At 42.0% G+C, this 13,047-nt stretch overlaps 1 protein-coding gene across 1 annotated transcript; it reads left to right on the top strand.

Annotated features, from left to right (window-relative positions):
* The first annotated feature begins 1,288 nt into the window (after positions 1–1,288).
* On the top strand, positions 1,289–11,759 carry btbd9 (BTB (POZ) domain containing 9). The gene is made up of 11 exons (XM_069725797.1): positions 1,289–1,418; positions 1,756–1,964; positions 3,412–3,775; positions 4,157–4,424; positions 4,571–4,790; positions 5,486–5,605; positions 6,736–6,845; positions 7,102–7,291; positions 7,874–7,981; positions 9,096–9,174; positions 9,900–11,759. The coding sequence occupies exons 2-11, from the start codon at positions 1,780–1,782 to the stop codon at positions 10,092–10,094; spliced, it is 1,839 nt and encodes a 612-aa protein (XP_069581898.1). The 5' UTR covers positions 1,289–1,418; positions 1,756–1,779; the 3' UTR covers positions 10,095–11,759.
* The last annotated feature ends 1,288 nt before the right edge of the window (positions 11,760–13,047 follow it).

Raw genomic sequence — 13,047 nt, 5'->3', positions numbered from 1 at the left:
CGCAGTTAGCTGTTGCTAGTACTATCTAGTAGTAATGAACCGACAACCAGAGGAGTGCAGGGGCAGGGTACATATTGCCCGGGGAGGTGATCAGGGAGATGCAGCACACCTGCAGGTGGTGATCTGGGGTGAGTGGCTGCAGCTGCTGGGACCGGTGAGGGGCGTGGCCACAGGAGGTGAGAAGAGGAGGACAAAGAACACATTGGAGGACAATTACAAACAGACAGGGGAATGAGGGGACACAGGAGGAGAGGTGGTCGGGGGTAAAACAGAGGACAACAGGAATCCTGACACTTGTAGATGAGCTGGTTGTCTCTGATGGTGAACCAGCATCTGAAACATGTTACAGAGTGTTTAAACATATGTGTTATCATGAACCACATGATGAAGATGAACTGTGTCGGCACATTTTCCAGGTTTTGGATCTCTTCCTGGAGCGCTTGAACAGGTATCCCTGGATGATGTCATCACTCCCAGGACACGGGCTGACCATAGGCTCACCTGAAGCATCCTGAACACACACACACACACACACACACACACACACACACACACACACACACACTGACAGGTGTAGAGTCTCACTCTCTGCTGGACCAGCAGATGTTGGTTCTCCAGGTCTTTCCTCTGAGCTGCACAGTGGGCCGACAGCTGAGGACAGACACTAGGAGAACGGTCAGTCCACAGTCACTCATATGGGTCAGAGAAGGATCAGTCCCCTTCACCTAACCTCTAACCCTAACCCATGGCCCGAAACATAAAATTGGGATTAGAAAACTAAATACAGATCCCTATTGACAAAAAAAACAAACAAACAAACAAACAGTGGTCCATAAAATGAAAGAACATAATTACAAACAGTAAGCAGTGTGAAAAAGGCAAAAACTTAGGAGAAAAACAAATCGTTCCTCCGAAAGCTGGCCACCTCGTAAATGCATAACCGTGCATCACCTAACGTGCGTTGAGTCGGACGGGAGGATCAGTCCCCTTCACCTAACCCTAACCCGAACAATTTACATGATTGGAATAGTTTAGGTTAAATAGGGCATCGCTGCTTAATCGGCCAAAGAAATGATTAAAATCTGGCGAAATAAACATTGTCCTTTAAATATATTTATATTAAATATAGGGTTAGGGTTACTTATATATGTATTTATATATTTATATTAAATATATTTAATCCCCTTGGGGATTAATAAAGTAACTAACTACCTACCTACCTACCTACCTAACTTTCATTTTGAAAAGCTATTAATCGAACCGGAAGTGCCTACCCATTGACCCGGAATTGGTTTCCATCGGTGTGATGTTGGAACAATTGGAAATGTGGTGCTGACTTTATGCACAATTGGAAAAGAACCACGTTTGAATTGCTGCAATCAACGTTATTGAAAGACAGAGTGAATGAAAGCTGCTCGGTAAGTTGACCACGCAGCGGGAACGGAAGAAGAGACGCGCTGAGCCGGTCCTTAACGGTCAGGTGTCTAATGTCCGCCGCACCAGCGGCTGTAAACAACACAGCTCAGCTAGCTGGCTGTCGACAGCGTTGGGCGCTTACAGCTGGCTCATTCAGTACTTTTAAGATGCACCCTGAAAATAGAGGCTTTCTCATTAGACTTGATGTATTCTCGCAAAGTTATAAACTAGAAATACCATATATTTATTGCGATGTTAGTTAGCATGTAGCATTAGCTGACGTTACGTGGTGTGAGCTAACCCTGCTGCTGCGCGCCTGCTTTGCTTTCGGTTGGACAGATGTGACTCTGGCTTGTGTCCACCATGAGTAACAGTCACCCTTTGCGTCCACTGGCTTCCGTGTCGGAGATCGACCACATCCACCTGCTGTCGGAGCAGCTCGGAGCCCTGGTGCTCGGCGAGGAGTACAGCGACGTCACCTTCATCGTGGAGGGGAAGCGCTTCCCGGCGCACCGGGTCATCCTGGCAGCTCGCTGTCACTACTTCAGGTCATTTCAAATGTCTGAGCTCAGGTTACACTACTTCTGTTAGTCACACTGCACGTCCTTAGCTTATAAAGGAAATCGGGAGGTAAAGACATTCAGATTTTCAGTACCTATACCGACACATTAACCTGCTCTGAGCTCAATTGCCAGCTAGCACTGTCTGTCAGGTTCACGTTTCAATAAAACATCACTGTGCACTCTATAATATCATTGTTTGAAACAATGAAAACTCAATCCAAGGGTACCCACATATTTAAAAAAAAAAAAAAAAAACACACGCAACGGCCATAAGCCTGTCTGAGATTTACTTGGAGTCAGGTTGGGAGAGAACCCTAACCCTCGATAAAGGAGGATTCCACCACGAGGGCAGTTCTCTTCTTTGTACCTGATACTGGCTCACTTGTCAGGGCAAACTACACTACAAAGAATCATGAAAAACAACGGAACGAGCAGTGAAAGGACCAGCGATGGTCTATAAGGAAACTAATTCACCCTCTTAAAAACACCATTTTAGGAATATTTAAACTCGGTCCTTCGTGTTAAGAATTACACAATTAAGCTTGAAAAACCTGCTACGTTGATCTCCTTTCAAACCTACTACCAGATGCCTTACACTTACCAGGAAAGCAGGTCTAAACTCATGGAAACAGTACACATCTCACACATTGAAACCTGACAATATCAAACCCTAAACACAACAAACAGCCTTAAGGCTACCAGCTTTTCCTGCATGAGATGAGGTGTTCACTTGCCTCACTCCACCAGGCTGAACCAACAATCACAACCAGTGTTCGCCCTCCATGTGCAAACCTCACCTCTTGATGGACAACACATTTTTCATTTGGTGCCACCTGCTGCATTTATGCTACCTTTGTAAATCTCACACGTGCATTGGTAGGTCCATCCTTGTAGCTACTCAAGTCCACAAAACTGTCTCTTCAGACTTGAGCTGAAACAATAACACTTTGTTTTTGGTTTAAGTTTGATAACCTTCAAATTGTACAGACATTTTTCAGCTCTAATGTCCCATGCCTCATAGTTACAGCTTCTCATATGTCATCTGATTTTATTCACCTCACATGATAGTCAATTTAACATTATTTCCCTATATTATTCCTGTAGACGGCCCACATAAAGGCAGACATTCTTCAAAGTTGTGTTTCTCTGTAGAGTTAGTTGTGTATTGATAATGTGGTCTTTCTCTGTATCTCGGGTTCGGTGTTCGTGTTGTATCAAACCAGCAAACTGACAGCTGTTTTCAAACATCATTTTTTGTCTGTGTGCTAAGAGCATTAAATGCTTCATATGCATGTGATGTGAACCATGTTGATGTTGCCAGTTCTCTTATTCTTTCTGGTTTTCAGGAAGTATGTAGTGTTTGTAGCCTGTGGTTGAGACACTGCAAAGCACTATAAACACTTCCTCTGTTTGGCTGTTCTGGCTGCTGTAGGGCCCTGCTATACGGTGGGATGAAAGAGTCTCAACCGCAGGCGGAGGTGTGTTTGGAGGAGACACGGGTGGAAGCTTTCTCCATGCTGCTAAACTACCTGTACACGGGCCGGGCCAGCCTCAGCTCTGCCCGGGAAGAGGTGCTGTTGGACTTCCTGGGCTTGGCTCACCGCTACGGCCTCCAGCCTCTGGAGGACTCCACCTCCGAGTTCCTCCGCACCATCCTGCATACCAACAACGTCTGCCTGGTTTTCGACGTGGCCAGTCTCTACTCTCTGAGCACGCTCAGTGCAGCCTGCTGTGCCTACATGGACAGACATGCACCTGAAGTGTTGAACTCTGACGGTTTCCTGTCGCTGTCCAAGGTAAGAGGGGAAGGATGATGGAGTTGTGCAAGAAGAACTGTAATCAATTTTGCAGTTGCTTCATTCTAGCATGACAGTAGCTACAACGTCTACTAGCTCTGTGATGGACATTAAGGGGTTTGACATAAACCTTACGTACAGTTTTGGAAACATTTCAAAAGTTAGGACTATAGTTTAGTCTTGCTTGTTGGGAGAATTGAGAATAGAAAAGTGAAGATTGGAAATACAACTTCAATTGCCTTAAATTTATTAAAAAATGTCATCCCTAATTTTTCACACTATTAATCTTACCTTACACATTTGTCTCTGCCCGTTACACTTTTTCTTTTGATAGTTTAGCTTCTTTGCCTGAAATGATTTTAGAGGAACCTTTCATTACAGACCGCTCTGCTGACCATGGTCCGGCGGGACTCGTTTGCTGCCAGTGAGAAGGAGATCTTCCAGGCCTTGTGCCGTTGGTGCCGGCAGCATGAGGACGGCGTCGACACACAGGAAGTGATGTCAGCAGTGCGGCTGCCGCTCATGACTCTGACTGAGATGCTAAACGTGGTTCGACCGACAGCCCTTTTGAGTCCAGACGACCTGCTGGACGCCATTAAGACTCGCTCTGAGAGCCGCAATATGGACCTTAACTACCGGGGAATGCTCAGTTAGTCCCATTGAAGTACTTATCAAGCATCAATCAAAAAATGAATATAGTTCATGTGTCGTAATGTGTGTATTTTTACTTTCTTATGTGTTTGTTTACTGTAGTCATTTGCACTTTCTTTCATGTCTCTGTCTCTTGGTTTTCAGTCCCGGAGGAGAACATCGCCACCATGAAACATGGAGCTCAGGTGGTGAAAGGAGAGCTGAAGTCATCGCTGCTCGACGGAGACACCCAGAACTACGACCTGGACCACGGCTTCTCCAGACATCCCATCGAAGAGGACTGCCGCGCCGGGATCGAGGTCAAACTGGGTCAGCCGTCCATCATCAACCACATCCGCCTGCTACTGTGGGACAGAGACAGCCGGTAAGACACACCTGTCTGCGAAAACAGGAAAAACTGTCACAGTGGTGGTTGAACTTCTTCAGAAATGTGTAACGTAATTTACTATATATTTATTGAAAATTTAAGCACATATTAGAGTTCATTTTATTGTTGAAGTACAACTCCGTTTACAAAAACCTTGAGATGCTGTGTAAAATTTAAATAAAAACAGGGTGTAATGATTTGAAAATCACATAAATCCATTAAAATGTATCCGTTTCAACATTTGATATCTATTTTTTTTTTTTTCAATTACATATGGGTTTACATGATGCAAATAATTGTATTGTGGTTTTTATTGACATTTTCCACAGCGTCCCAACTTTTTAAGAAACGGGGTTGTAGATGACTGACTGCACTGATGGATTGTTGTAAATAATAATAAATAAACTCTTTTCACTTGATGAAAAAAGGGCCTATCTGAAGCATATCATAGTGTTTTTGGTGGGGTTTTTTTTTTTAGCTCACCAAAGATAAAAGATCTGTCGTACAAACGGATTGTTGATTGATTTTTTGATGTACTTGGATTTCTAAGCTGAGATGTCACATGTCTTAAGTAACATGTAGATAATTGTTTGCTTCTTAATGAACCTCATTTGACTGACTTGTCGTGATACTGATTTTATGAGTGTGATGGTTTGTTTACTGACTTCAGATATCACCTTTGATTATTGAAGGTCTTACTCGTACTATATCGAGGTCTCTATGGACGAGCTGGACTGGGAGCGTGTTGTGGACCACTCCAAGTACCTGTGCCGCTCGTGGCAGAATCTCTTCTTCACACCACGAGTGTGCAGGTAAACTAAGCTGAACCACATGGCTCCCACCAACACTCATTATTCCTTGGCCTAAGCTGTTGAGAACTTGACTGGTTTGCATGATATACCTGCACCCCACCTGCTTACAATAACACCATGCACTGACAGGTAGGGAATGATTCGGCTTTGTCTCACATTTTGGGAGCAGAATGAGTCGATACGAATTTCATTTAATCTCTGTCATTTTTTTCTCATCACATTTTACAGTGAATTTCTCCACTGTAGGATTAAATCTAATCTAATTTTAGTGCCATAACCTGCCTTCACCTGGTGTACCATCAGGGCCTGTAGTTGATTTGAATTATATAATCAGTGTTTAAAAAAACCAGGACAGAAAGTTAGATTTCCATAAATTTTTGGATAGTGTTTGGTGGTTCATGTTCAAATAGGATTGTTTCAACTTTGTCAGAGAAAGCAGTATAAAGTTGGAGACTCCAGATGTGGAATTCTGTGTGATGAGCATCACCAAAATATTAGTGTGAACAAACATCCTAGCACATGGAAGTTAAGACTCAGAGGTGTCCTGAAGAATGCAGTTATGGTGTTGCACCGTCACTCCACTTCTGGGTTAAATTTCACCATAAAACAAAAAACTAATATAAACACATTTTCAGCATAGTTTTGGGAAATTTATATTTCTACCGTTCACTGTATTTCTAACAAATCCCTGAAACTAACCTGCAAAAGGATTTTTCTTCAGTTCGTGTTTTGTAAAAGACATTCTAATGTAATATAACCACATTTATAGTATTTTAGGTTCTTGTGTTAAAAGAGCACGTTGTAATGAGGTCATCATTTTTCACGTAATTGATTTTGTTGATAGTTCATATGTTGGAAAAAAACCTATGACAAGAAAAATTCAAGAAAGTCATAATTCCAACATAAAAGGGATAGATGAGATCCTCCAGGATAAGAACAAATGTACCGAGTGTTTCATCTTGAATTTAAAGCCCTCAACTGTATATTAAAAAGATCCAACAGTATTTTGAAGGGCCTCTACCAGAGACAACAAGTTCTTCACATTAGTTTATACCTGGCTCACTGAAGGTTGAGTTAATGCGCTTTGGTTTTCCTCTTCTCTCATACCTGATGGTTGTTCTTTGTCTCAGGTATGTTCGCATTGTGGGAACTCACAACACAGTAAACAAGGTGTTCCACCTCGTGGCTTTTGAGTGCATGTTTACCAACCGCTCCTTTACCCTGGAGAACGGACTTCTGGGTAAGTGGTGTAGTTTATAGTTTGTTGTATTTCTGTGTGGATGAAAAAGATTTCACACATTTATCAGTTACACTACTTGTCCTTAGTTACATCCATGATCTGTGTCCCTCATCTTTCCATCCATGATCTGTGTCCCTCATCTTTCCTATTGGTTGATTCTGATGTCTGTGACTTTAAACTTATAAGTTACAAGTCAACTCAAACATGTGCAGATCATAGCATAACAAGTTTGAAACCCTGCCCCCGATGTCTGCAGTGCCCACTGAGAACGTGGCCACGATTGGCTCGTGTGCCAGTGTCGTCGAGGGTGTGAGTCGCAGCAGAAATGCCTTGCTCAACGGAGACACGCGCAACTACGACTGGGACTCTGGATACACATGCCATCAACTGGGCTCCGGGGCCATCGTCATCCAGCTAGCTCAGCCCTACTCTATAGGCTCTTTAAGGTAGATCCGCCTTGTCGTCGGCTCTGAGTAGGATTCATAAAGGAGCCAGAAATTTCTGCAGCTGGTCCAATAATTCACGATTTACTGGTAATTAATCAAACTGATTTTAGCCACCTTTGCATTCAGGTAATTGTTGCCATACAGTGGCACATTTTTATTTACGCTTATTATGTGACATTACAGAATGAAATCATGACTTCAACAATAAATACAAGTGAAATGTAGTTATGACTGTATTGAGCTAAAAATGTAAAAAGAAACTTGAGTTGTATTTTGGTCATGAACACTATGTCACGTCCACAATATTGATGGCAGCATTGATAGGGATGACCATCGACATGATTTTATGTAATGATAGTTTTGAAATACAGTGTGAGTCTGTGAAGACTGTCAGTCATCCAGCTCATGATATTTCTAAGAGTTATCTGAAGGCAGCTGGAGCTCCTTCAGGTTAGTGAAGACCTTTCACATCACATGTGAAACAAGAAGCTCAAGCAAGTCGTGCTGCCTTCATGTTCCACTTCAAAAGAAGTGTCAGTGGTTACTGATTAAGCTGATGTTTTTTTCTTATTGTCTGTTCAGGCTGCTGTTATGGGACTGTGATGATCGCTCCTACAGTTATTACATCGAAGTCTCCACCAACCAGCAGCAGTGGACCAAGATGGTGGACCGCACCAGGGTGGCATGTCGGTGAGGAGCCCGTTTCCTCTTCTGTTACTTTGACTTTCTTCCATGGCATTAAGATCACAGAGAGGGTCCAACATGAGCCTCTGCATTAATCCAGTGTATGACCTGCATCATATTTTATCATTGAAACTTCCTGTTTGAAGCTGTGGTTTACTCAGTGTGACTTTTCATGATGCTGCCTTGTTCATTTATATTTATTCTTAAAATGATGGCACTAAACTATGAACTTTATATCTGCAAAGTAATAGATTTCGGAGTCCCTCTCCTGAAGCTTGTCTGATTATACAGTGACCTAGAGCCTCTCATTGATCTCTGAGGAAACACGCAGCCTTAAAAAGATCAGCTGACTCTGCTACTGTTGAGATGTTGTTCTTGCAGAATTAATAGTCAGCTTGAACACAGTAGAATAGTCTACGTACAATAATCAGTGCCCTAAAATAAGATAAGATAAGATTGACTTTATTAATCCCACAGTGGGGAAATTGGGTCGTGACAGCAGCCAGAAAAAAACAAAAGGTGCACACAATATGAAAAAAAATTTACAAATACGTTTAAGATATAAGAAATAACAGATTAAAAAAAGAAAGTATTATTTTAGAATAAATACACAGAGTATATACACAAAAAAATAAAATGAAATAAAAAAAAAATATATACAGTTTGGGATGAATGGAAAAAAATGTCCGGTGCTATCAGGAACATGTCATCCTAAGAGACATACATGCGTAAACAGCAGGGCTCAACCTGACCAATCACATTTGGCTGTTCAATACAAAAGTCTGACTATTGTTTTTCCCTTTTTCAATATAAATATAGACTATCAGTCCTCTGAATATCCGCAGCGTGCTCTCCTCTATCACCGGACTGCCGTGGTCTCTTGCCCAGTCTCCTCTGGGGACATGAGGTGGAGGTGTCCCCTCCGTCCGTCAGTCTCCCCCTGGAGGCTGCAGCTGGTGGGGACCATCGTGGTCAAAGATGCCCGTTAGTCTGGTGCTGCTGGAGTCTCAATGGAATCAGGGGTCTCTCTTTCAGGGGGGACTCCCAGTTAACAGACACACAAAATGAGTGATTTGTATTTTTGTTGTGATGTTTTTTTTTTTCATGCCTTCTCTTACAGATCATGGCAAACATTGAAGTTTGATAAGCAGCCTGCTTCCTTCATCCGTATTGTTGGGACTCACAACACTGCTAATGAGGTGAAAACATATATTGTGGTCCTTTAAATCCCACAGGATGTTTACTTGAAACTGATTGTGTATTACCATGTGTCAGTGGCCCTACAAGGGACCAAACTGTCAGGAAGTCTGCATCAGAAGATTTTATGTCTATCATTCACACCGAATGATAATTTCAAAACATGTCTTGGTACATGAACTGTTTTTAAATTTTTGTACATACAGTCTGTTTTGAATTAATATGATTTAAGCAGTATTTAAAGCTCTTATTTTGACAGCAGATGTAGCCTTTATAGTCTATAATACAGTCAGAGACTGTCTGTTTTAGAAAGAAACATCACTTTTGTTCATTTTTTTGGGAAGTATGAGACCCATGGTTCTCTCTAAATAATAATACTCTTTAAATAATTTACGCAGTTTTACTGCCAAAAACTCACTTAAATCTCTGCAAATTACATCGCAATGTTTTTAAAAATCTGCCGCAAAATCAAACATTGTTGATGGCAACAATCATAAAACGCGTCGTGGAGGGACTGTTTGAACGACGGTGGCTGGGTGTTGACGTCATGAGTAGCCAATGAAACAGTGACTTCCCAGCCACCAGCAGAATTAGTGGTCTGCGTCTGTGTGTGTGTGTGTGTGTGTGTGTGTGTGTGTGTGTGTGTGTGTGTGTGTGTGTGTGTGTGTGTGTGTGTGTGTGTGTGTGTAGATTTGTCCTGTAAGTGTTTGACCCGATCTCTCTGCAGGTGTTTCACTGCGTTCACTTTGAGTGTCCGGCCCAGCTCGACACAGAGGTCAATGAAGGCAGCCCGGGTTTGGATTCCTCTGATTCTGGCGCCGCCTCCCAGCAGCCGCGGCCCCAACGACCTTCACGCACGCATAGCCTGCTGCCCACCCAGCCCTCTTCATCCTCCTCATCTTCGTCACAGTCCCATCATTAAGACCCCACCTCCCTCCTCGTTGGAAGGTGTGGAGAGGAAGGGAGACCTCAGAATGCCATTTTGCACAGCCTTCATCATCCAGACTGCACTGCTACAACACTGCTACAGCGACGTCTCATGTCATCCTACATGGTCCTTCTGTCAGAAGTGCAACATTAGAGACTGGTGTGTCTGTAGCAGCTGCATTTACGACTCCAGTCTTCCCAGTTGAAACGGATTATTAGGTATTACACCCGCTGGCTCAGCATTTTTATGAAGGTACTTTTTAGCTACTAAGACTCAAGTTTTATCCTTTCAATATGATGAAGGTAAAATCTTTGCTTCTCCAAAGATGAGGCACACACTGAAATATGGTTGTACTGTATCACCAAAGAGCAGTAAAACCAGGGTGGGCGGCAGGGGTGATATTTGAATTTTATGCGTTAATAATAACAACAATAATAAAAAAAAAGGATTTTATCCTGATCAAGCTATTTTTTTAAGAAACTGTCTTAAAAGGACTCTACTCACTTTTCATACCATCGAGCTAACAGAGTAGCAGTCAAGTATTTTTCAAAGTTTGGAAGTAAATCCTTCAAAAGTTTGCCAAAGCTGTGGAGCGTTCTGTGGCATTTGTATGCAAATAGTACTTAATACAATTATGCATTTGCATATTAAGTCATAGATGTGGAGTATTTGATGAAACTCTTTCACACCTGAAACCAAAAGCTGTGGTAGTATCTGGTGTGACTTTTTGATAGTTCAAATCCATACCTCAAGGAAAAAGAAACTCAGTAAAAGGAATTTAACGGTGTCTTAATTTAACATTGGAAGCAGTTGAATAACTTAGCGCAACTGACCGGGGAAATCAATTAGCCACTTGTTGAGAATTTGGGGCTGAGCGGTTCGGACCAAATTGTGAATGCACTTGAGCTGCCGTAAAATAACATTTATATCCTGTAGAGCTGCCATCAGCACTTTATTTTACTCAAGTACACGGAGATAAAGGTTGCAGCTTGGGTCTTCTGACTGAGGTACTGGAGTGCTGGATTTGGTATCTTGCTGCTCGTACATTAAATTAATTTAAACTCTTGGTGGCTCTCGGACCCAGCTGTCTTCGGTGTGTTTTTAAATGAAGCTGTCAGTGCTGTAGTTCCTGTTTGTTTTCTTTTGTGTCCTGATGTTGCACTTTTGAGTTGTTTGTCTTTATAAGCTCCTCTATTGGAAACCCTTTGTTTGATTGTTACATAACCTGAAATACTGAACTACCCTGGGTGACCCCCCTGATGTTTCTAGAAGCTTTCTTTAGCCATCCCATCTCCATTTTAGAAGATGACTCATTAGATGGATGAAGTCTTCCTTAATAACTAAGCAGAAAACAACAACAGGGCTTTGTTCAGGTTACATTGTACTGTAGAGATCACACTCCCCATCCCCCATCTAACTTTATGTATATGCATAGTTTGACTTAATATATATGTGTTCTTTTTGACCATTGACGTGTGATTGCATTTCACTGCCTCTTGTTCAATACATTGCCTGTCAACAATGTGATTATGAAAAGAACTGACATTGTTTATTAATGTTGATTTGTGCGAGGGGTCACGCCCGTCTGCTTGCCTGAATCGCTGCTGTTAACACACAGTGGAGGTGTTTGATACAAGCAATACAGTGATCTTAATCTTCTGTTCAGTCTCGAGAGCTTCTGTTACTGCGGTGATTGATGGATCAACGTTTCTTCATCATGCTCCAGGCTCTGATGCCCTGCCAGCTCTTTTGGTCGATGTGTCATGTTGCCTCAGGAGATGTTACTGTCATGAAACTTTTAAAAGGGTCTAGTTTTAAAACTCCAAAGCATTTTTGTCTTGTTTTGATGCTCACAGAGATGACCTGTTGGTTCCAGTCTGTAGGGTTAGCTACCGGGAGGTTTTAACCAGAAAAATGGAAGAAGCAGAGCAAAACCATCTCAGAGTTCACCTGTTGAACGCATTTCAAATAAGTTATGTGCACCTTTTCTCTCGTGATTTCAGATCAGAGGCAGAATTGTTTTCAGGTAAAGCGGTGACCGCTGCGGGACTCCAGAGCCTCATGGGTTCACCGTTTCACGCGTTTGGAGTAATTTGAGTAATTGTAAAGTGGTTCTACTGTATCTCCTTTCAAGTTGAAGGTGGTTTAATGTCATTCATCCATTAACAAGTACACAGCAGAATGAAGTGTTGTCCCTCACAGTACCAAGGTGCTGGTACAAGATAGAGAAGGAAGAAGAAGAAAGGAGGGACCTGGCCGATAACACTATATAAAGCTCTGTCTGAATGGTGTGACTGCTGGCATTTAAATTGCAGCAATTGTGATGTAGAAACAGAACAGTGAAGACTTCGACTTTATTAATCCCACAGTGAGGAAATTTAGTCTATATCATAAGTCTAATATAAATAACGATAAAAAGATGGCAGTTAAGATTTTGCGTAGTACAGATAGAAGGCATGTGATGGTGGTCCAATAAGTACAGTATGCTGCGATGTAAATATAAACAGAATTCAGTGCAATAAAAGTAATGCAGAAGCAATGTCAGCAGTTACCACAGTGGTAGTAATGCAAGTAGTTAGTCCTGATTGTGTGTGTGTGTCTCTCTCTCTCTCTCTCTCTCTCTCTCTCTCTCTCTCTCTCTCACTTAACTGTCATAATATATTTCACATTAACACTGAGTTATTTGAAGATGTCAAATATAAAAGATGTAGTGACAAACCACGTGTAAGCTTTTTTAGTGTCTTTCAGCTTGTTGTTTCGGTTTAAGGCCATGGCTTTACTCTTTGGATTCACTCTCACTGCTCTCATTGGACATTTTCAATTGAAGCAGGCAACTGGTTTCAATGAATAGCCACAAAAAAAGTTTTACACAACCTCTCTTGCACAAAGACAGGAGGTTAAAACCAAGCTGGTTAACATGAGGCCCAATGTAAAAGAGCTGGATATT

Source organism: Brachyistius frenatus, unplaced genomic scaffold (genome assembly GCF_029030835.1).
Source record: "Brachyistius frenatus isolate BFR_SWC_R1_liver_20210118 unplaced genomic scaffold, ASM2903083v1 Contig_449, whole genome shotgun sequence".
In the NCBI taxonomy this organism is placed as follows: Eukaryota; Metazoa; Chordata; class Actinopteri; family Embiotocidae; genus Brachyistius; species Brachyistius frenatus.
The sequence above is the reverse complement of the archived record's forward strand: the minus strand, read 5'-3'. Positions and strand labels throughout refer to the sequence as shown.

Bases quoted from the DNA above. Each gene is read 5' to 3' on its own strand.
- btbd9 (XM_069725797.1), top strand. From the start codon at position 1,780: ATGAGTAACAGTCACCCTTTGCGTCCACTGGCTTCCGTGTCGGAGATC. The intron at 4,791-5,485 runs GTAAGACACACC...TGATTATTGAAG, and splicing joins CTGTGGGACAGAGACAGCCG to GTCTTACTCGTACTATATCG. The intron at 6,846-7,101 runs GTAAGTGGTGTA...CGATGTCTGCAG, and splicing joins CCTGGAGAACGGACTTCTGG to TGCCCACTGAGAACGTGGCC.